The sequence below is a fragment of the Tachysurus fulvidraco genome, chromosome 14, assembly GCF_022655615.1.
Source record: "Tachysurus fulvidraco isolate hzauxx_2018 chromosome 14, HZAU_PFXX_2.0, whole genome shotgun sequence".
Classification (NCBI taxonomy): Eukaryota; Metazoa; Chordata; class Actinopteri; order Siluriformes; family Bagridae; genus Tachysurus; species Tachysurus fulvidraco.
This window is the reverse complement of record NC_062531.1, coordinates 19,031,961-19,056,497: the sequence shown is the minus strand read 5'-3', so window position 1 is coordinate 19,056,497 and position 24,537 is coordinate 19,031,961. Positions and strand designations below refer to the sequence as shown.

General features: G+C 36.5%; 1 protein-coding gene across 1 annotated transcript; it reads right to left on the bottom strand.

Annotated features, from left to right (window-relative positions):
• Positions 1 to 162: 162 nt before the first annotated feature.
• On the bottom strand, positions 163 to 23,959 carry gabrd (gamma-aminobutyric acid type A receptor subunit delta). The gene is made up of 9 exons (XM_027166782.2): positions 23,636 to 23,959; positions 7,925 to 8,040; positions 6,891 to 6,958; positions 5,573 to 5,793; positions 4,786 to 4,868; positions 3,515 to 3,652; positions 3,209 to 3,364; positions 2,209 to 2,417; positions 163 to 1,130 (listed from the first exon to the last, which is right to left on the bottom strand). Exons 1-9 carry the CDS (start codon positions 23,698 to 23,700, stop codon positions 840 to 842), a joined length of 1,347 nt encoding a protein of 448 aa, XP_027022583.1. The 5' UTR covers positions 23,701 to 23,959; the 3' UTR covers positions 163 to 839.
• Positions 23,960 to 24,537: the final 578 nt, after the last annotated feature.

The window sequence follows — 24,537 nt, the reverse complement described above, 5'->3', positions numbered from 1 at the left end:
CTTAAATGGAAAACTATATTAAGAAGAGTGAGGTGAATTATTTAAGAAAGCTAGCCATAAAACCCTCCCAATACCTTACTTATTCAGGTCAGTAGAACATTTTCAATGTCTTGTGACTATTATAAAACCCAAAATATTATAGAGAAATACATTTGGGTTGTGATAAATCTAGAGTTTAGCTATACCTAAAGTCACATTATAAATATATTAACATGCAAGTAGGCATTGTAAATGAAACTGTCATGATTTAATATCATTATTTCAACTATGGCTTTCTTTCATGACTGGTCCGACATTTTAGTCATTTGCTAAGTAATTAAGTTAATTAGTTATTGATTTCCAAAGTCTTAAATTCATTTTCTAAAGGCAGTCTAAAGCCTAGAAAATAGCAAGAAACTTAAAACCATGGCAGAATAAGAATGAAAAAAAAAAAACTTTTAACAAAAACAGAAGTCATGCAGTTATGTTGTATGGTTCAATTCAATTATCCCAGGTTTCAGGTGAAAAACATCTGCAATTAAAGAGCACAAAATAATATCTAATATATTATAATAGTATCACATTTAGAGAAACCAAGGCAATGTTATGTTGCAGAGGCAAGACAATCAGCAGCCCTTGCAGCAATTCCTCATAATCCACTCAATTTCATCTGAGAGTTTATTGAAAGGGAAAGTATTTCCTTACCATATGTTCGCATCTTCAATTTCTGCCTTTATCATATGTAGAGCCAAACAGAACCTAAGCAGTCTGAGGTGAATCATAAGGATTGAACCATCTTAATCAAAGTATGGCAATCGTGATCACTCCATAATGTAAAAATCCAAAATATGAAGATTATGTCACATGGTATAAGCCACCCAGTAGATGACGTTGACCACGGCGAAAGTAAAAGGGAAGACGGCACGGGCGTAGATGTCGATTGTGTCAGCGTCTATGGGTTTGCACTTGCAGCACTTCCTCTCCTCACTACTTTCTTGCTTAGCCGTTTCAGCCTCCTCCTGAGGCTCAACAGGTGTCTCAGTTTGTTGCTGGGTGCGGTTCTGCCGGTTGGAGACCACAAGGCCCTGATTCATGCCTGTCACTGACAGCGAGAAGAGGACCATTGCCTGTTTTCCATTCTTCACCATGGACTGTAAAAAAAAAAAATGAACAGTTAAATTTTGGGGGAAAAAACATCACGTGGTAATGATTTTTCCAATCATACTGCCCCATTTTCAGTAAGCCTGTGCCCATTGTAGCCTCAGATCCCTGTTCTTGGCTGACAGGAGTGAAATCTGAAGTGCTAGATCTTACGTCCATCTTAAGTCTTGATGTGAGATGACATGTATAACTTTTTTTATTCCAGTTATCAAATCCATCTAGCACTTCTCTTCTGTCTGATGCTTTCAGTTCTGTCACTTACTCAATGTTTTTGTTGTTGTTGGTTCTCACCATCTTCAATAGATCTAGAGTTCACCACCTTGTGTGAAAATCCCAGGAGATTTTTTGAAATACTTAAATCAGATTGTCTTAACAATCGTGTCACAGTCATCATGACTGAGTGAGATCACATTTCCCGCATTCTAATGTTTAATTTAAACACTATAGCAAGACTATAGAGAAGTATACTGTAGATTATAAGAGTCAAACTAGTGGAAACAAAAGTGGGTCTATCTGCCTAATATCATTGAAATATGAGTTAATAATTCTTCTGGTGCATTCAAAGCTCTAATGCAATCTGATCTCTAATTCAGTTTACATTAGGCTAAGGAAAAATCTAACATTAAAATGAAAAAGAATAAATCCACTAGTTTCAATTCAAATTAAGAGTCAGAATTGTTAAAGCACTTTATTGTCATGCTTTGAGGACTTTGAACGGACAAACACTGCTGTCCTTTTACTGATAAGGACCTGTCTGATCCATCTTGATGCTCTACTTTGCTTGGAGTCTCCTTTATATAAAAATCTCCTGAAGATGGTCACACATTGCTAGCCTAAATACCACATGGTACCACATGAATGCTGCTGCGGATGCTGTCGCTAGGACATCTCAGGGAGTTTTTCCTTGCCTCTGGACTGGTTATTAGAAACCTAAATCTTGTACAGATTCTTCATGATGTCTATCGGTAAAATAGCTATAATAGAAAAAGATTTGAAACTATTTATCGTAACTTGGTGTTGCCTGTATTATGGTCTATTACAATCAGTGAAGCTGACCATTTCCCTTACCTCTGTATTCTTGTTTACTTTGACTTTCGCCTTCTCCTTCTTGCTGTAGTCCGCATTGTAGTGAGCGAATGCATACTCGATCAGGGCGGCAAACACAAACACATAGCAGATCCAGAAATATACATCCAGGGCTTTTATGGCAGAGGCACGAGGCAACGAGGAGCGAGCGCTCACCATCAGCGTCGTCATGGTCAGCACGGTAGTGATTCCTGAAGTCAGAGGTTCCATTTCGTTAATTTTTAGTACCATTCCATAAGGAATAATTAATTAAAGCAAAATATCAAAATAAAAGCATTATAAACAGGGCAATTTGTTACATGTACATAATACTAAGTGCAAATGTACATTCATGAGCAGATCAAGCTCAATGAAAATTATTTATGGAATACACAATACTGTGTAAGTAAGAAAAGTCTGTATACTGTATGAGACAAGGCACTTCCTGTTTTTACAACATCTAAAAACAACCATTCCCTCATCTGACTCCCTTTTTTTTCTATATAAGTGAACAAAAAATTAGAGCTTATGATGTTAACACGAAACAGAAGATGTTCTCATGTCAGAGAACTCTTTCAAAGCAAAGAAAAAGTATATAGAAGTTTTTCTTACATTATGTTATCCGTTTATTATTAGACGTTGTGGATATCATGTGGAGCATGTACCATACAGGTCCCTGTGATTTAGCTGTTACTATGGAAATGATAATGTGCTTGAATGAGTGCATTAAAATAGCTCTGTGATTTGAAGCTGCATTAATGTCAGAGCTTCCGTTACAGACAATGAATCAACACCTTCTTACCAATCAAAAATCAACAGCACTGTTACCAGTTATGATATGAAATATTATGGCCAATTCTCTATGATGCATGAAATACTCTATCAATTGCTTGCCTTATAAAATTGCATGACAGAATACCTAAGAGAACTAAATCTTGTGCCGTAGCTTATTATACTGTATTAATGCCAGACTTGATAATATATTGCAAATTTAGTGACAAACCTAGTGATACTCTTGCAGGCACAGCTGATTGGCTGATCCAGAAAGACACCCAGGACATAGCAACCAGCAGGATAGAGGGCATGTAGGACTGGATGATGTACACTCCTCGATTCCGCCTCAACTGGAAGTGCAAACTGAGCCGAGGGAAATGCCCAGCTATTTTAAACGCAAAACAAGGAATGACCTTACAAAATGTTGGCAGGAAAGTGATCTAGGGTTATTTGCTATAATAAAATCCAATCTACTTTTGTACTGGCACATTGTTATAAAAAATATCTTGATGTAAATATCCTACACATGACTCACCTGATTTAAAGTTCATCACCTCAGTGATAAAGCGGTAGTCTGTGATAGTAAACTGGGACAGCTCTAGTTTGTCCAGGCCATGAATATGTTTCTGGCTGTCTGACCAGTAATAAATGATGTCCTCTGAAGAATATCCATCTGCAGCACCAACAATACAAAGTGATAAGACAGAAGTGTTTATGGCGTGGCTGCCTAACCCTAATCTAGAACATCTATCAAGATTGCACACTAATCCTTATCTGATACACTGAATTTAGTTTTTAGGTTATTTGAACTTTTCTATAGTTTGTAGTATTACAACCTGAAAGTGAATGGAATTTTATTTGAATTATATGTCAGAAATGTAACCCAAATCCCTCCTAATAATATGAGACCAGTTACCATCATAAATTGCATAAACAGAACTGATATGCACTTCATTATCTGTCGTGGGATTGAGATGTAAATACAACCTCTTCCTGCATACCAACAAACATCATTACGACCTAGGAGTTAATCAATAAACATCAACTGGGGTCTAGCTATAAAAATATCCCACACATACAACATCATGTGGAGTGCATTATTATTATTATTATTATTATTATTATTATTATTATTATTATTTATTTGTTTGTTTGTTTTTATAATTTTTATTTTTTTATGTTTTTATCAGATAGATAGATAGATAGATAGATAGATAGATAGATAGATAGATAGATAGATAGATAGATAGATAGATAGATAGATAGATAGATAGATAGATAGATAGATAGATTGATTGATCTAACTCTGAACATGATGCTACCACCACTATGTGTCAAGCTCAGGTCTTGTAATTGCAGCATCATCATGCCAGCGTGTTTGAGTCTCCAACACGATTTTTTTTTTTTTTGACATCATGCCTTTTCCCATTTGAGCTGTAGATATCTCTTTCTCATTTAGAGTTATCTTTGGCCACTTGGTTGCTTATCTGACTAATGCCCTTCTTACCCAGTCACTGACTTGTGGTGGACTGTAGTAAATAGTTTCTTTGCGCTTTATGATTTTAGAATGATGTTTGTTTAGGTATGTTTTCTAACACTTAGTTCAAATTATATTTAATATATAGTATGGGCTATCTGTGTAGATTCCTGAAATGTTTCAATAAAGTTAATTTCTCTCTCTCTCTCTCTCTCTCTCTCTCTCTCTCTCTCTCTCTCTCTCTCTCTCTCTCTCTCTCTCTCTCTCTCGTTCTCTCTCTCTCTCTCTCGTTCTCTCTCTCTCTCGCCCACACATTTCTTGTCACATACAGCTCTCGAGGTCCAGCATGCACTCCTGCTCATCCATCGGGTACTTGGTTAAATCCATGTCACAGGCTACTGTTGATGTAATCCTAGAAAAAAAGAAAAACCCAAAAGTAATAAGTGCAACAAATTCCAAAACAAATCAGGAAGTATTGTTGGTGTGTTTACTCAGCATTCTAAATGCTATTACTAACATTAATATTACTATTAATATGAATTGCATGTTCATGGTATTGCAGAGTATTTCACAGGATTCGCTCTTGAAATAGAATTCCCATATAAATCCCAGAAGCTCTCAGAGTTGCAATGTTTTTGGTAAAAAAAAAAAAAAAAATGTAAAAATTGTAATAATACTTAATAATATAAGCATAATATTACTTCTAGCTAACTTTGTGTTTTTTTATGAACATATTGAATTGGAGCAATTAGCTTCATAGATGTCATTAGTATTTATTTTACTATTAATAATTCAGTCATTCTATGGTTGTATGTTATGAATGATGCATAAACACACACACACACACACACACACACACACACACACACACACACACACACACACACACACACACAACACACACACACACACACACACACACACACACACACACACACACACACACACACACACACACACACACACAAACACACACACACACACACACACACACACACACACACACACACACACACACACACACACACACACACACAATAATTTATTGTACAGCTTATTTCAATTTATTTTACTCATTCCACACCCACACACAAACACACATACACACTCACTCACCGGCTGCTGTAGAGGATGACACCATCAGGCTGTAGCCGTATGAGCTTGTTCTCCACGGTGACGTCATGGAACCAGGCTGATTTGGCATTGACAATAAACGTGTCTGGGACCCAGAGTTTATCTACAAAACGGCTGTCCAGCCCCAGGGTCTTGTTCGTGTGGTTGTAAGAAAGGCGCTCGTCTCGCCAGCTCTGACGCAGAAACACAGTCATGGTATATTCCTGCCAGGACACACACACACACATACAAACACAGAGCTTTACATTAAGGTTTACTACAGTATTTACTGTATGATTTATCATGAACAAACTAAGACATAACTATTAAGCCAACAGCCAACAGCTATAAGCCAACAGTTCACTAAAACATAAGTATGTAAAAACGTGCATTAGCTGACTTTTGTCAAATAAACCAAAAGTTAATGAAATGCTAATGAACTACTTTTGTATTAACTGAACTCTAGTCTTTAGGTGTAAATAATGCTAACTGCTTTTCAGTTTTAGTTCTAAATCTTAGATCAGTTCTCAAAATCAGTTAGCAATCATAGATTCATTTTACATATTGAAATGGGTGTACGCAGCTTTTGATTTTTTTTTTTGTTATTATAATTAACAGCATTAGCTTTTTTTTTATGATCTGCATTTCTTCATTTTCAAATTCTTCCCCAAGGTTAGCACAATTACTCTATTCAAGTATGCAGTCTCTGAAATGTTTTCATTTACTTTAAAACTTTAGCAAAACTGTGTATATCTATAGCTCCAATCTACAGAGGCTTACAGACACAATTAAATAATGCTTACAATTAACTCTAACAAAAAAAATTCAAATTTTTTATCTATGCATTGTTTACTCTATAAAAATGAACCAAAGTACATTTTTTTTTTAGAACGTTCAAAGTCCAAAAGCTGCTTGTTAGCAATTGCAAAGGAAAACCTGTATTGCAAGAGTTACTTTATCTCTTAAACTTATTTATGGTGAAATACATTGACTTATCTAATGTACGCGCTACCCAACTTTAGTTAACGTTATTCGAAGCAGGAAACTAAAAGGCCATGATGAAATAAAAAAAATAAAATTACATACCTTAACTATAATACCCATTATATTATTTTTCAGCTCTGATACATTCACTTCATCAGTGTTGGAAACTGGAGCCAATTCAAATTTAACTCAAGCTATATTGAAATATTGACCTTAAAATTGATTCAAAACTAAAGTGTGAAACATTGCAAACAGCATCAGAATACTGTAAAAGAAAAAAAAATGGATGCAACATTAATTGTAAATTATTATAAAATATTAACAGTTCAATCCATACCATGTTGGCTTCTGAGATATGGTCAATGCTGGTTACTTCAATAGCCATGGCAACATTCACCGGCGGTCCTTTAAAGAGAACCATAAGACAGAGTAACATTTACCACCTACTCATCCTCTATAAAGACTCAACACTGTCATTATCCTCAAACATGCAAATCACTTAAGAGCCATGTTAACGAATGCAGTTGTGGGTCTAAAATGTTAATGCCTCTTGATTCCGCCTTTTTATGCATAGACACATTAGCTGCCTGACAGCTTTACTACTTTTTTCCTTTAACCTTAATGTGAAGAATACGTTTGTGGCCTTTAACAAGATTGTTGCATGGATCTATCCCATATCCATCATTTTGTGTAAACACTAGACTTGTTTGTCTAACTCTAAAGATCTAATTGCATGAAGGTGCAGCAGATAGTGAGTGTATATGATGCAAAAGTGTGTGAGTCCTTTAATGCCTCCATAACCTTTTTGACTTTACAACCATAACAGGATTTAAATGCAACAAAGTGATACAGAAATCAGCTCTTTTTCAGTTGCTGACATTCTTTCTTGCAATGACTGCCGGGGATGTGGTAGCTTGGCGGTTAAGGTGTTGGACAACCAATTGGAAGGTTGTGAGTTCAAATCTCAGATCCTCCAAGCTGCCACTGCTGGGCCCCTGAGCAAGGACCTTAACCATTAATTGCTCAGGTATATAAAAATGAGATAAAATGTAAGTTGCTCTGGACAAGGGCATCTGCAAAATGCCATAAATGTGATGCTCATTTTAACTGTGTTGCAAAATGCATTTAATAACAAATTCACAATTGCACTGGCATTTGCAGTGGGCTCCCTTGCCTGCCTTAAAATTGTGTGGCCTAAATATAATGCTTTAAAATTAGATTTCAAGAATTGGAACACAGTTTTTGCAGGCAATTGCATCTAACTGTAGACCTTGAGCAAACATTGAGCTGGAAAGCACACCTCTTTGCTATGTTGTACAGTAGGTATGCTATCAAAGAGTGTAAATGTAAAGAAGGGTGAAAGTGACTCACCTCCTATCCCTGGGCGAAAGTTTCGAGCATAGCCTTTCATTAAATCATCCAGATTTGGCAACCAGGAAATCTCAATATCTGTACCTACATAGTCACCGACGTCATTCAGCATGGCCCTAAAAGAGCAAAGGCACACGAAATCATATGTAAATGCATCTCAAAAAATGTGTGAAATCACATAAAGCAATAAAGCACTGTTTTTTTAATAGTCTGGAATATTAAAATGATGTTATGTCATAATAAATGAACAGAGGAATAGTTCTTGGTTCTTGGAAAGGAACCAAAGGAATAACAAGTTAATAAGACATTTATATATAATGATAAATTTCATGATTTAAAAAGTTCATATTATGTCAAGACTTTGTGGATAAGTAACGTAACACCACCTATTCATATTTGTGAATTTTGAATCAATGAATTTCAACCGCATCTGATGTTATTGGAAGGAAACCCCTTTCAAACTGATGGCACGTTATGCCATTCATATGAATGTTCACATAAGAAACTTTTTCTTTAGTAAAAAACTGTCATATCCCATGTGTCTAAATGTAAGGCCTAAAATATTAACTAACATAAACTTTACTTCTAAACATATACATTGTGATGACTTTTATAAATGGTTTATGATGACAAGTTTAAATAATGCACGGTTCACTCTGAAAGTATTTCAATGTCAAGGCTAATACTTTTGACATTACATTGAGATCAAAAGATGTATATAAAAGATAAACCAGAATTTCAGCTTTTCTTTCCTGATATTTATACCCACAAGTGTTAAACAAAAACTATAAAATTTTCAATCGAGCAAAAATATTGGAACACATGATCACATAAATGTGTTTCTTGTTGCCTGGGTAACTCCTGTTAGATTGATTGCTTAAACAAAGATTAGCGATTAATGTCTAGTCTGGGTTCCTGGATATTTCCTGTAAGGACTGCATTGATTTTAAAGAAAGATAATCAACCATGAAGATCAGATCAACAAACGACTTCATCAGGGGATAAAAGTGGAAGTTTTTAGTCTTGCCAAGTCAAACACCAGACCTTAATCCAACTGAGCTTTGCTTTTTATAGGATTTTGTGGTCTTGACCAAATGCAAATCAGTGCCATGAGTGTTAATCATATATTAAACACATATGTAAGTGGTGTAGTCTAGTTATTTGTACTGTGATTTTTTCCCCCCTCCCAGCCTTGTACGCACCCATCCTAGAGCGACACCCCATAAGCACCACCACACTCACTAATGCATAAAATATGCATCTACATGTAATTTAGAGCATTATTAAAGACTGCTTATGTGTTATCAACATTCCAATTTATTATAAGCAACAAAAGACAGTCAGCTGATAAAACCTGTGCTCCAGGTCCCATATTCATATAACATTTAAGGCTTAATGTAATCAGTTGGCAGCACCCATCGACTTTCACAGTTGGAAAAATTATACACTATGAAAGTCACTGGGTGCTTACCAACATTTTTCAAAATATCATCTTTTGTTTTAAACAGAAGAAAGAAACTTATACAGTTTTGGAACAAATTGAGGGTGAGGAAAAAACACAATTTTCATTTTTGGGTGCACTTTATACTTTTGAGAGCTACATTTAGCCTTAAATGTTATATGAATATGGGACCTGGAGCACAGGTTTTATCAGCTGTCAATTTTCAATGTACATTTAAGAGTGAAAACATTTGTTCCATTTTATCACAATAAACATTTGTTCCGTTTTATCACCAACACTCTTTCATTGCAGAATATTATGAACTGAATGAACTGGTAGTTTACAAAGCTTTCCAAATACATTTGTACTCGGGCTGTGGGTGAAATGTCACCCGAAGCTGCTGTAGCTTTAGGCGCAGGCTTCCGAAAGCACTCAGAGTGTAGTTTGAGTCTGCTTTCGTTTCATATCTTCTTTTACATTACTTAGTTAATTGCAAATTTGCGCCACAAAACACCGCCAAGCAACTAATTCCTAATTTCCTCCTCGGTAGGTGACGTCAGATCAGGTCACAGGCCACGGAAGCCCCAATAATCCAAAAAACGTTAGTGATTCGCAATCGCAACCACAGTCTGTGATCGCAACACAGACGGGGTGAATTTATGAATGGAAGTTTTGTCACAAAACGATATTGTTACGTATCCTCAAGCTTTTTAAGTGGGTATACGGAAATCCTTGGCCTTTCCTAGTGGATATACGGCGTATACCTGTGTATCACGTACACTACACCAGTGACATATGTATGTGAGTAAGAACACAAGCTTTTACAAAATTTTTGCTCACATTTTTGTAAATATCTTATTATATCTTTTCATGTGACAACACTGAACAAATGACACTTTTGTGGCCAGTGGTTTAGACATTAATGGCTGTGGGTTGAGTTATTTTGAGGAGACAGCAAATTTACACTGTTACACAAAATGTACACTCACTACTTTATATTGTACAGTAGCAAAGTGTCATTTCTTCAGTGTTGTCACATGAAAATACAGTATCTAATAAAATATTTACAAAAATGTGAGCGGTGTACTCACTTCTGTCAGATACTGTACATATGACATATACATTTGTGCAAAATGTATACACAATTTTACTAAAGAATAAATGAGTCTCATTGTTATTAGTATATCTTGTTATATTCTAGACTACTTCATACATACTAACTGCACACTTTCTTTTAACTGATTAAGATTGCATTGTTTGAATTTATGGTCCTCGGGAAATTATTTATGAACTGTTTTTTTTTTTAAATGGCGAGTATAAATTACACAATATAGCCAAAAGTTCATAAACACTTCAATATCACACTGATATCTGGTTCTTCCCCAAACATTCCCACTAGAATGTCTTTGTACAGTATGGTCAAAAATTCAAATTTTCCTCCACTGAATCTAAGGGACTCAAACCTGTTTCAGCCTGAAAATGCCCCTGTACACAAAGGGGCTCCATAAAGACATGGCATACCAATGGTTGGCATAGATGAACTTGATTGGCCTGCACAAAGCCTTGACCTCAAACCCACTAAACACCTTTGGCATGATCTGGAATGCTGACTGCACAATTGGTCTTCTTGTCTAACATCAGTGCTCAGCCTCCATATTGCTTTTCTGGATGGATGGGCAAATCCCCATCACCATGTTCAACAATATAGTGTAGAAGAGTGAAGTCTCTTATAGCAACAGAGGGAAAGACCAACTCCATATTAATCCCCATTGTTCGGGTTGAGATTATCAGTATGCATATACATTTTTATTTCGATTTTTCTTATCAGATTTTCTCTAGAAATCTATTTGTTAATAGAGATTATTAGGTCCAAATACATTAAATAGCACAGATTGCCACAGGAGGGCAGTGTAAAGCTAGATGCCCAAGAGGATGAGCTGACTGAGCTCAATGTTTACATCAAACCAGCTCCAGTATTATTCATTGCATAAAATAATTATTACAAACACTCACTCAGTGTTTACATTTACAAAGTGTTTAAATTTTTTGTCTTTAACAAAAATCATTCTAGTAAGAATTTATTTACAAAGAATTCCTCACATTAGTGTAATTTAGTCTCATGGATATTTTTTTTTCCTGTTATTTACCTATTTACTGTAGGTAAACAGCAATTATTGCCGTTCTAATTTCTAACTTGATTTACAGAGGTATATTTTACACTATATGGTGGTGTAATGGTAGCGATCCTTCCCTACAGCACTAGGATCACCAGTTTCATCCTGAGCTTGGGTTCCTGTCTATGAGAAGGTTTTCATGTTCTCCCCATGTCCATCTGGGTTTCTTTTCGGTCCACATTTTCCTTTTACCTCCCAAAAACATACCAGTACTTAAACTGTCCATGTATCCCTTCGAGTTTCAGTATTCAAACCATGATTTGCATCATTCCTATTCAGCACTGAGGTACATGCATGTAATGAGAAGTTAATGAAATTGTCATTATTGGTATTCAGACCTCAGGCACAAGTACAGACTTACAGACTGTTCACACCATTGCACAGGATTTGTGCAAAGGATTGTTGTGCATGTAATTATGTGCTGCTGAAATTGCTGTCTTAGTAGTATAAAAATAAAGCATGCAAATAACTGGCACATTTATTGAGTCCTGTTTAAATTATTTATACTAATGTCGGAAAATGGCAGGTCAATCCAGTAGCCAGTGTAATTAGCCATCTGGTTAAGAGAAGCTAGTGTTCAGAAAGAAGGTACCTTGAGTGTTTGAAATAAGTGTTAGCCACACAGAGTGTGTAATGACTGCAGGAACACAGAACACAGCTGCAATGGCACACATGCTGTGAAGCCTCAGAGCCGGATAGCACATCTGCTAAGTGCAGATTTCAGAGCACAGTTATTCTCTCTCTCTGGTGACCCTGTACTAAATGAAGAGCCCAGAACACACACAGTGCCAATGTTAATAAGATAATCATCTATTATTAGCTTGATAGTTGACAGTGAACAATCTTGTAATAACTAAAAGCTGAATAAAATTACACATACTAAAATTAAGCAAGTGCTTTGATTGACTCCTGTTTAGCAAACATGGCATGATTCAACTAGTCAGTTAATGTTAGCTAGCTTACACAACTAGTGAGGCATAAATTGCTCCTATGTAGACTACCTTCTGTAATTCACACTACATACTGTATATGGGATGTGACGAAAATTGAGACAGTTGTAATTGGCAATAGATTAATTATTTTAATTAATTAATTAATTAATTATACATTGTTGTCATTCACACACCTAACGTAAGTATTATTAAAACCCATTATCCATCGATTTCCTTCATTCTGCATGTTACAACAGGATGTATGTAATTTAAATAGAAATAAATCTCATAAAACTATGAAATGAGGTTAGTCTCGGACGGTTATAACACTGATCTATCCACTGCACTCTCCCTTTGTCTAAGTGAGTTCTCTTTTCTGGTACTGTTACCTGTTGAGGTGATTGATAACCCATGTTGCTCAGGATTACGTGTGTTATTTTGCAATCTGTGCAAGTCAGTCCTCTTCGAATTGTAAGATTGCATCATGCATAGTATGACTGACTGCTTCGTGACTAGTGTTTGGAGCATGTACTCCAACCCTCATATTTAGTTCTATCTGTGTCTCTCTCTGACTCTGATTGTGGGTTTGTGTCTTAGTTGTGACTATTTGTTCTTCCCACAAATCTTTCATACTTGTTTTTGGCCAGTTGGTGTTCATGTGCACAATGAATTAATGTAAATGAATAAAAATATGTGAATATCTTTTTTAAATATGACATTTCACCCATAATAAAAATACCACATTAATAGTCTTAAGGAAAAACCCTTAATTGTAATATCTAACCATGATACCAACAGTGAATAACAGCCTGTATTCTAAATAGTGCCATACAATGATACTCCCTATAAATGCCCACCAGACTGTAAATATAACTCAGTAAATATGGAAAAACATTGTTGGAGCATTTCATATATTTTTCTAGCTTTAATTCTGTGAGGCATGGGTCATCTGACATACTGCACAGCAGCATATCTGGAAGTCATTAATTGCTTAATTAAGGCTTATTTCAGGGTATGATTTAGTCATCAATAATGCAGTGTGCATGGCACAACACAGTTTAAACTTCTTATATTAGCTGGAGATATATAAAACATTACATCCCAGTTAAAAAAGCAGCAAGGCCACTTTGAAAAAGACTAGCCTTACTTGGTGAGGCTCAGATAACTTAGTGGTATTAATAAATAATGAACTATTATTACTAAAGGCAAGAATACATTTATTCATTCATTTTTCTTCTACATTTTCTGGAATCTAATAAAGTGCCTGGATTACTTTGTCCCAAGCCACAGATCATATGGTCTATTGTTTATCCCCATCTTTCCAAGGGTTTCCATCCAGTGGGACATCCCTTATTATTCAGCTGTAGAGAGACATCCTTTAAGCTGCCCAAACTAGCTCAACTAACTCCTCACTCAATCTCAGTGGCAACTTTGGCTATATCTTAACATCCTGCCAGTGAAAACAAAAAACAGGATTGGAGACTCTTGAGGGATTCCAACACTCACCTTAAACTGTAAATCTGCAGATCCCAGACTGCATACAGTAGCAACCAACAAAATCTAATTCCTAGGAGTTTATTTGCCTATTACTAGAACATTCCATCTACCCTCCCCTTTATTTAATTAGTGACTACCATTTACCACTTGTTTCCCCAGTAAAAAGGCACTACCCCAGATATCCATGCAACACTAAGAAACATGCTAACCACACAACCATAACTTTCTCTGCCTTACAGTCATCCTCTGTTAACTGGGGCAGTCATGGCCTAATGGTTAGAGAGTCTGACTTGTAAGAGTCTGGTTGTGGGTCTGGTTGCTTGGGCCGGCCACGACTGAGGTGCCCTTGAGCAAGGCACCTAATCCCCCCAACTGCTCCCCTGGTGCCTACTGCTCCGGGTGTGTGTTCATGGTGTGTGTGTTCACTGCTGTGTGTGCAAATTCAACAAATTCTGAGTATGGGTCACCATACTTAGCTGTATGTCACTTCACTACTTGACCTCAAACACAGAGATTGACTCCTAAACCTCCTTCTTATGGAATTGCTTGTCTCCCCTTGCTAAAGCCCTGAAGTTTGCCACATCACATTTGGGTCTTGCACAAATGTATAATAACATTTCACCACATGGATTCAAATCATGTAGACAGTTTCTAACAATTATGCCCTGTCAAGTATCTCAATTAATCCCAACATGTGTAGTGAAATCCCCCAGAATCACTATGGAGTCTGTAGGAGGTGCCCTCATAGTGGTGCATGTTCAACCTTCACCAAGAAGACTGAAAACCATGAAATGTTTTTGGTGCATATGCAAAAACAGTCAGAATTTCTCATGAATACATCCCTTTTGTCCACTTGGAAAATAATCTTACTATAAGATTCTTAGCCTGGGACTTCTAAATATACCCAGACAAGCCTCTCTCCTGTGAGTACTGGGGTAGGAGAGACAGTGCCATGAAGTATAAGCACCCTCCTGATCACAGTTTTTTGCATATTTGTCACAGATCATTCATACATTTACATTTACATTTACATTTACAGCATTTGGCAGACGCCCTTATCCAGAGCGGCATACAAAAGTGCTTAAATCTCTAGCATTGAATACATTAATGCTGGTTCACTAGGTTACATACTTAAGATACCATGAGTTTAAAACATTTGTTCAAAGTTACAATGAAAAAGTGTCAAAGTTTTTTTTTTTATTTTAAATGCAAAAGATAAGGAAAGAAGTGCTAGTTGAAGTGTTTCCTGAATAAGTACTGTAGGTCTTCAACCGCCATTGAAAATAGCCAGTGACTCTGTCCGGACCACTAGTGGAAGTTCATTCCACCACCTTGGTGCCAGAACAGAGAAGAGTCTTGTAGTATACTTGCCTCTTACCCTGAGAGATGGTGGAACTAGTCGAGCAGTGCTGGTAGATCGTGCAGTGCGAGGAGTGATTAGGGCTATGAGGTAAGAGGGAGCTGGTCCATTTTTGGCTTTGTAGGCCAGCATCAGTGTTTTGAATCTGATGTGTGCAGCTACCGGAAGCCAGTGGAGGGATCGCAGAAGTTGGGTGGTATGCAAGAACTTTGGCGAAAACAAGCCGGGCAGCTGTATTTTGGATTATTTGCAGAGGACGGATTGCGTTCATAGGTAAACCTGCCAGCAGTGCGTTGCAGTAATCCAGTCTAGAAATGACAAGAGAATGAACAAGTACCTGAGCAGTGTGGGAAAAAATGGCCGAATCCTTCTAATGTTGTAGATACATACAAAATGTTGTATGTATAAGACAAGAAGAACATTAAAGAAGAACGTGAATAAGTCAATAGGGACTAGGCCACTCCAAAACCTTAATTTAGTTTCTTTTGAGCTATTCAGAGGTAGGCTTGCTGTTGTTTTGTTGTTCACCTGGAAAAGAGCAGAATACATGGCTCCTTAAATTATGGCAAGGTGCCCAGGCCCTGAAGCACTAAAGCACCCTCACACATTCACTCTACCAAAACCAATATCTGACTGTTGGTGTGATGTTCTTATTGTGGAATTCTGTGTTGGGTTTATACCAAATGTCTTCCAAAGAATTCCATTTCTGACCCTTATACGGAACATTATCCCAAAACATTTGGGAATCATCAAGATGTCTATTTTTTGGCAAAGGTAAGATGTTAACAGTGATTTTTGCCTTGCAACCCTTACATGGATTCCATTTTTGCCCAGTCTCTGAGTCACTGATGCCTTCTGGGAGGAATTTTGGTAGGCTGGCCATTTCTTGACTTTTTCCATTTGGAGATATTGGCTCTTACTATGGTTCAATAGTCCAAAAGCTTTTGAAATGGCTCGAGACTAATATACAAAAAAAGTATTTCTTCTCTCTTCCAGAGTTTCTTTTGACTGCAGTATAGCTTACTATTTATTTATGTAGCAAAAAGATGTATTTCACTGATGCTTAGATTAAACAGGGCTGGCCATTAGCAAGCCTCTGGGTGTTTAGATTAAAGAAACTCAACTGTCAATTAAAAATTGGTTAATTGTTAGATTAAGAGAAAGAAAAGTGATTTGTATACTTGAATTTTCCCAGTAGAAAAGTGACATTTTACATTCCCAAAACATCTATCTGTCTATCTACCACTTGCCTACACCTCAATTGGCATTGCCCCTGAATCCCACCCTTTATCTTGAAAGTGACGAACAAACAAGATTGTTCCATGTTGCCATTTTAAGCTTGACTTGGTTATGTAGTCAATACATCACTACCAGGCCTGAATTTGTGGTTTACTGTATCTCTGTTTTTGAAATTTGATTTTGTCATGAATTTTCTGTTACTCAAATTAATATTATGCTAAATATTATGCTAATTTAAAAATGTTCAATAACAATTGTACTTGCAAACATTAAGAATGAAGTTTATTCTAAAGAAGGTGCATACTGTAATATTATCAAGTTGTACATAGTTGAAGTAATACATTTAAAAGATTTAGAAACTATTTATTATTTTCAATATAATTCAATAACTTGAATGAAAATGAATGAATGAATAATTCAATAACAAATTTCAACTTGTCAAGTAAAGGGTGTTGGCAGATATTTACTGCAATACCAATATTATACTATACAGTTAATTTAAAACTGTAGCTACGATTAAGTAATTGTTTGAACTTATATGATGAATTGTGATAAGAAATGATCAGAGTTCGGAGAAAAATTGAGAAAGTGTAAAATCTGCAGTGCAATCTCTTTGATTGGCCCTAACAATATTGCTAAATGTTGGGATTCAGAGCTCAGCCTCAATCACGTGAAACTGTTAAGAGCCAATTTCCTCTCCATCTCCATGGCTCTTGCTCTTTTATTTCTCTTCATTAATGCAGCCTACCTTGAGGCTTTAACTATCCCTTAATAGTGTGCATACTGTAGAGATGCAAACACATGCCATTATATGTACAAAATCTATGCAAACTACAGAATGATAGGACAACATACTGTACAGTATATAGTCAGATAGATAGTCATAAAATGCCCTGTGTGGTTCTGAGGTTAAATCTGAGGTTTTTCAGTGCACCATTGCCAATCCCTTATCTCTCTACTTCATTGAGTTCAGTACTGCATAATTCTTAGTTAATGAATCAAACATGACAGGATGTGTTGTTATACATCACCATATCAACAACAATAATCAACAATAAGATGAAGTGATCAATCAGAATGAGCTGATATATTTAAATAACTTTCTTTCTCCTCTCTTCCAAAGTTTACATAGTTTTGACTGCAGCATTGTATATTGCAATGGCTGAAACCTTTTAGCCTACTTCAGGATGGAAAAGTTCCATTTCAGAGATGTTTAGATTTAACAGGGCCAGCACCAAGCAAGCCTGCGGGTATCTCTTCTAAATGAATCCAATTTGGTTAATCGTTAGATTAAGGGACCAGTTGATGTTGGATAACGTGTTCCTTCAATAAATGCAAATACATTTTCACTGTACTGTATAGCTACTTGACACCATTCCATCTACTTCACACGAACCCCATTATATTGTTATCTCGCACGTAGCAAACTCACAAGATGGCATTTCATGCCTGACTGGTATGGGTTATGTTGGTGAATCAGAATAAGCTTTGATTATTTCCCTATAACACCAAATATTTTATTCCTCTTATACCACAGCAATTTACTCCGACAATTAAATTGAACTACACTACCTAAGGGGTGCAATCCTTGAGAAATGACTAAAGATTTCAAATATAATGCCAGATAAGCAGAATTTTAAAATAAAAACAAGATACCAAGCAAACTCAGATTCGTATTTGATTAACTGCTAAAGGCTAAGATTCGTTAACATGTCTGTCTAAACTCTTTCATGAAGCATATTCGAACTGGGTAGTACTCACTGTAGATCACCGGATTGAAACTGTTAATTGGTCATGCATAAATTCTCTGCAATGTCTAGTACAATTGCCTTAAACTGGTACAATCATCTTCAGAATGTATAAAATCAAATGTAAAAACCCAATAACAGTTTTACAGCAAATTTGAATCTCATTCATTGCCTGCAGCAGCTCCTGCATCACTGCAACACTTCAACCATGAATGTTAAGCAGAGCATAAATTATCATGCTATGTTAAAACGGGGAGAGCCGACTGCAGGTGATGATGCGTAAACTGAAATGATATGGACCATCAGTTATGTTCAGTATCTAGTACAACAAATATAAAAAAAATGGCTTTTAACATTGTTTAGATAAAAGAGGACCTACACAAATAAGAATAGTGGCCATGATGCTCATACTGGTCATAGGAAATAATAAATGGTCTTGTTAATGTAATGTCATGTAAATCAGATCAAATGATAACACTTTTATTATAAGATCCACAAAAAAAGCACATATCAACACGTGTCCTTGTGTGTTCAGGTCAAATTGACCCATTTTATATTTTTACTAAAAGTCTTTTGCGTTTGTTGTAAATCATCCACATTTGCAGATGCAATTTGAGAACTGTGTTTAATACCCATTAAATCTATTGGTTTTCATCATCTGCATTTGATAAACATGTTCGGATTGAGATAAAGACAATATGTCCAAAGTACTTTTTTTAAATTAAGATTATTAATGTTTTTAAAACTCCTAAAAATAAAAAAAGAGTGAACATAACACAAAAAATCTACATGCACTGAAGTGCATCAGGAAATAATAAAACATACACAGCATCAGTGAAGAGCTATAAATAATGATGATCCTTAAATATGAACTTCTTTTAATGTATTCTTTTAATTAATATTTTGAACACGCTATACTGATAAACTCCTTAAAATGACTGAATCCAAATGTCTACATCGGTTCTATTTGAATGACTTGAGTTATTGTAAGAAATTTGTTTTTGTACCTCGAACAGAACTTGGTCATATATTTTGAAAGCTTGGAATAAAACAAAAGACTACACACTAACCTGAGCTCAGGATTAAACGCAGGACCGTGTAGCTGTAAGACGGCGGCATTACTTACTATGCAGTTCTAAATTCGATCAATTCACTCGTCATTTCTTTCATTTAAAATGTATCATTTATATCCTGAATTCATATAGTTCTGTAATGCTGTTTAGTGACTGAGTTTAGAGTCATGCCAGTCAGTGCTGACTTTCCTTACAAGATTATCTAAGGTAAACAGATTATGATAATATTACATGAATTGATCACGTTCACTCATCAGAATCAATCTAGTCCATAAATGTGTTTCGATTCAACATACTAAAAGCACAAAAACATTTGGACCAACAATGAGCTCCTCTGATTATCCCCATATTTATGGCCCAGTTGACAAAACTGATCTCAGTCAAACTCCATAGCAGTAGGAAAAGAGTTTATTACTGACAGTTTATTAGATTGACTGTAAGTAATGTGTAAATGAATTGAAGTTAGAATTCTCAGTCCGAAATCTTTTGTTTTTCTTTCTATGTATTGTTAAAGATTTGCATCAAATCTCTTTACTGTCACTTCACCATAACCGTTGTGTTGTATACAATTCAAGTATACAAATCACGATAAACTCAATAACACCTGTTCAGTATGTACAGAATTCATAACAGACAAAATACAGTTTGTGTTAGTTTGTGTATCCATCAGAGTTCAGTATAAATAACTATAAAGCGAGGCACATGTGATTGTCTTGAGGTGGTTGATTTAAAAAAAAAAAAAAAGCTATTTTTTTCTTCCAGATGGTTTGAACACCAAACACCAAGCAAATCTGATGAACATTTTAGCATAAACACTGATGCAGAAAAGGGAGCATGCCTCTGAGGATGAATTTACATGTGATGTAAATTCATATTGGCGCAATGCATTATGAAAGAGTTTAATGTGGATTTGTGAAGGCATGTACTGTAGAAGTGTACGTTTCTGTGTCCAAAAAAAAAGGTTGCACTGAAAATGTTTCTCGGGTTGTAAAGTCTGTAAAGCATCAAGGGACATACTGCTCTGCTTCAAGTGCAGCGGGTTAATTGAAAAACTGTTAGCTGTAGCTCACAGGAGGTGACAAGGTAACACCAGCTGCTTTCACACACTCCTGCTCGTACTGATACTGTGCGGCACAAAACAGAGGGGGAGGAAAAAAGGGGATATTTAAAAGAACAAAAAAATTTACACACTCACCTAAAATAAATCATTCACTCCTGAGAATGGAGATACAGAAATACAAAGTGCCAGAAAAAAATGTGTTGGATGAATCACTGGAAAACAGCGTGACTGACACAATGAGTCAACAAAGATTTATGAAATGGGAGCGAAAGACACGGGTTCACACTTTCGCATGTTCACATAACCCGATGTAACAGTGAAGCAACATTGATAAAACAATACCATTTTTATCCATCTCTTTTACACCATAAACATTCATATCTATTTTTGTATTACATAGTAGTTTAGCTAAATTTTAGCCGAAATGATTGTTATTACCCATATGAGATTATTGAATAAGTAATTAATGTTTGAAATGAACCAATTGATGCCTTGTTGCTGGTTTGATACACCCTTCCCTTACTTTCCCTTCTTTTCCTTTCCTTTCCTTTCCTTCCCTTCCCCTCCCTTCCCTTCCCTTCCCTTTCCTTTCCTTTCCTTCCCTTCCCTTCCCTTCCCTTCCTTGCCCTTCCCTTCATTTCCCTTCCCTTCCTTTCCCTTCCTTGCCCTTCCTTTGCCTTCCCTTGCTTTCCCTTACTTTCATTTCCTTTAATTCAATTCCTTTACAGTATCTTCCTTTACCTTCCTTCACCTTCCTTTATCTTCCTTTCCCTTTCCTTCCCTTCCTTTCCCTTCCCTTTCTTGCCCTTCCCTTCCGCTCCCTTCCCTTCCTTTCCTTTCCTTTCCTTTCCTTTCCTTTCCTTTCCTTTCCCTTCCCTTGCCAAATGCCCTACTAAAGTGTCATTTACAAGTTCACCAGCTCTTATTGCCCTTGAGAAAGTGAGAGGTATGCAAGTTCTCACATTTTCCAATGCTGCCAAAATCTTTTCTACCTTCTACTGATGATTCAGCATATAAAAACACACGAGAGTCTGTTTTCATTGAAATTGTTCTTTTCTGTGTGCGACCACTGTAGTTTAAGATATACCAATACAAGCCCGTTTAAATATAATTCACAAGCAAAATGACAAGCACATCAAGGACCAATATTGGTCCAAATAGATGTTTAAGGTTTTCACACTTTTTTTTATCTAGGCCATAACCACAACAATCCATCTAATGGTGGTTGAAGACCTACTTATTCAGGAAACACTTCAACTAGCACTTATTTCCCTATCTTTTGCATTTATATTAAAAAAAAAAACTTTGACACTTCTTTCACACCTTTGTCATTGTAACTTTGAACAAATGTTTTAAACTCATGGTATCTTAAGTATGTAACCTAGTGAACCAGCATTAATGTTCCCAATGTTAGAGATTTAAGCACTTATGTATGTCACTCTGGATAAGGGCGTCTGCCAAATTCTGTAAATGTAAATGTAAATGTAAATGTAATGGTTTAGCAGCATTTTATTCTAAAATGAATTCCTGTGATTGAAAATGTCTTTTTGTACAAATAAGGTAATGCCAGATGGCTGGAGATACAATAATTTAAGATACGCATGCGGGTGCTTGTGGCAGCCATATTCAGAGTTCATTGGTGGAGTTTTTTGTACCGCTGTGTGAAAGGAGGAAAGCCGGGGCTAACGCTAAGACATCACTCATTTAAGATCTTAAAGAAGCAGTCATCTCCTTGACAACATATTTTCTACACTCTTCAAAAATCTATTTTCTCCTTAAGGCTTCTGTGTAGAACCCTAGAATGCGGTGTTTCACTAAGAGAGAAGGTTCTAGTGCTTTATTGAAAAATGTAAGAACCCTTAATAATCCCCTGAATCATAGAAGAACTCTTTTTTCTGAAAGTGTACGCACTTGAACAGACTTACTGATGATTTAAAAGCAACATCCAAAACGTAAAATTGACTGATAGCGTGCCATTTATTTAATTTAACTGCTTTGTCCTGGGTGTGCACTGAACACCATGCACATACACACATTGACATTCACACACATTTACACCTAGGGGGAATTTACTATAGGCAGGACACCTACTGGCATGTTTTTGGTAGGGCGGAGGAAACCGGAGAATATATAGGAATCCCACAAGAACACAGGGAGTCCTGCAGAGCTCCATGTAGACAGCAACCTCGGTCCAGGAGGGAACCAGGATCTCTGGAGGTGTGAAGCTCCACTAACACTACTCACTATGCTACAGTGCAATAAGAGATCACCTGGCACCTACTCTTGGTTTGAGCTATGTATTGAGAAAGGGGTTCAGCACCAACGGTTCTCTGGTATCAGTAGGCAAAGTGTGTGGCGTTGTCAATTGGACTGTGAGCAGATAAAACATTTGATTTCAGCCGCATTTATAAAAATCTGTGCTAACTTCTGTTTCGGCTTGATTTGTTTTCTAGTGATAATACTACATAAGTAAAACTTGTAAGTGTAAAAAAAAACTTCCTTCTCTCAGGTGAGGATAATTCAAATGATCAATAGACTGAATTCTCTCTCTCTCTCTCTCTCTCTCTCTCTCTCTCTCTATATATATATATATATATATATATATATATATATATATATATATATATATATTCTCTCTCTCTCTCTCTCTCTCTCTCTCTCTCTCTCTCTCTCTCTCTCTCTCTCTCTCTCTCTCTCTCTCTCTCTCTCTCCGCGTGTTCTCTTTGCCTATCCAGAGCTATAATCTAGGTTTAGAGTCAGGATTCTTCAGTTTTTCTTTTCCCTTCTCCTGCACAACTCTTTACTAGCTTTAGATAAGATCCTAAAGGATGGTGACAGCTCAGATAACTACAACTATAAATACATCCGCACTGACAGCGCGCTGTTTATTCTCGGGTTCGAGAGCACCCTGAAAACAGCAAAAGGTGTAAAACTAACACCTGCATGTCCAAATGGATTCGAATAGATGCATAAGTTTGTGGCACAGTAAACGAGTTAATGATCACCGTGTAAAGATAATGGTGCTGCACCGGGTGCGAGAGCGCGCACAGGGAAATGCGCCTCGAACCCGTACAGGAGGCTGTATATGTAAATGATGCTTATAAAGAGGATAATTATCACTGTATGGATTAAATAAACATTTAGTACCAATCAGTTTGGAGCAGAACCTCAGGCGCACAACTCTTACCTGGTCAATTCGTTTCCAACGAGGATAAGGGAGAAAACCGTCGAAAGAAAGAACGTCGTTTCCATTTTGCAGAAAAAATCTTGAAGTATTCCTGAGGTTAAGATATCAAACCAGAGTTGGGTTTACGGTCCTAAGTTGTGTAGAGAGGAAGGTAAACATTGGTTGTGATCCATGTTGCGGTCAGAGAGCTGTCCCTGTGTCCTTGTGTCCCTGCGTCCTACTGTCCCAACTACTGATGCGCTTCAAGCGCAACGGAAACTCTCTCTCTCTCTCTCTCTCTCTCTCTCTCTCTCTCTCTCTCTCTCTCTCTCTCTCTCTTCTCTTGCCTCAGAGTCTGAGAGCAGTGTAAACCCGCTGATCAGCAGTAATCCCATCCCATCTGAGTCAGAGAACAACGTCAGATTAAATAGAGCGCTCTTAGAACCCACTGTTATTTTTTAACCGGTTCTTATGTAACTCGTAGTTTTCTGCTGAACTCTTAGAGTCAGGAGGAATCCATCCACATTTGCTTCATTTTTTGCCAATAAACAAAACCAAAGATTTTTCTAGTTTTATACACTATCAGTCTTGTTCCAAGTGTTAGAATATATTCTTATATATATATAGCTACCGTAAAACAGCAACCTCAGTCACAATAAGCGTCACCACCATCATCATCATCATCATCATCATCATCATCATCATCATTTAAGCATGGTCATAATTTGATTCATTAGTTCTTTGTGGCACCAGTAGAAAGAAAAGTGAGGTGAGCACCAGAGATCCATTCATTCCTTTGACCTCTGCTGTGCTGCTTTAACATAGATTTTTGAAAATATCTTTGTGTTCTCCAAAATGTATTGAAATCTAGAAAAGGCTAGAAACCTCTTCTAGTGCTTTCTTCACTAAACATTCACTAAACA

Excerpts from the sequence above, each read along its gene's own strand:
- gabrd (XM_027166782.2), bottom strand. The coding sequence starts at position 23,700 with ATGGAAACGACGTTCTTTCTTTCGACGGTTTTCTCCCTTATCCTCGTT. Across the intron at positions 8,041-23,635 it reads GTTGGAAACGAATTGACCAG|GGCCATGCTGAATGACGTCG; the intron begins GTAAGAGTTGTG and ends TTGCTCTTTTAG. Across the intron at positions 3,365-3,514 it reads GGTGATGAACTTTAAATCAG|CTGGGCATTTCCCTCGGCTC; the intron begins GTGAGTCATGTG and ends CGTTTAAAATAG.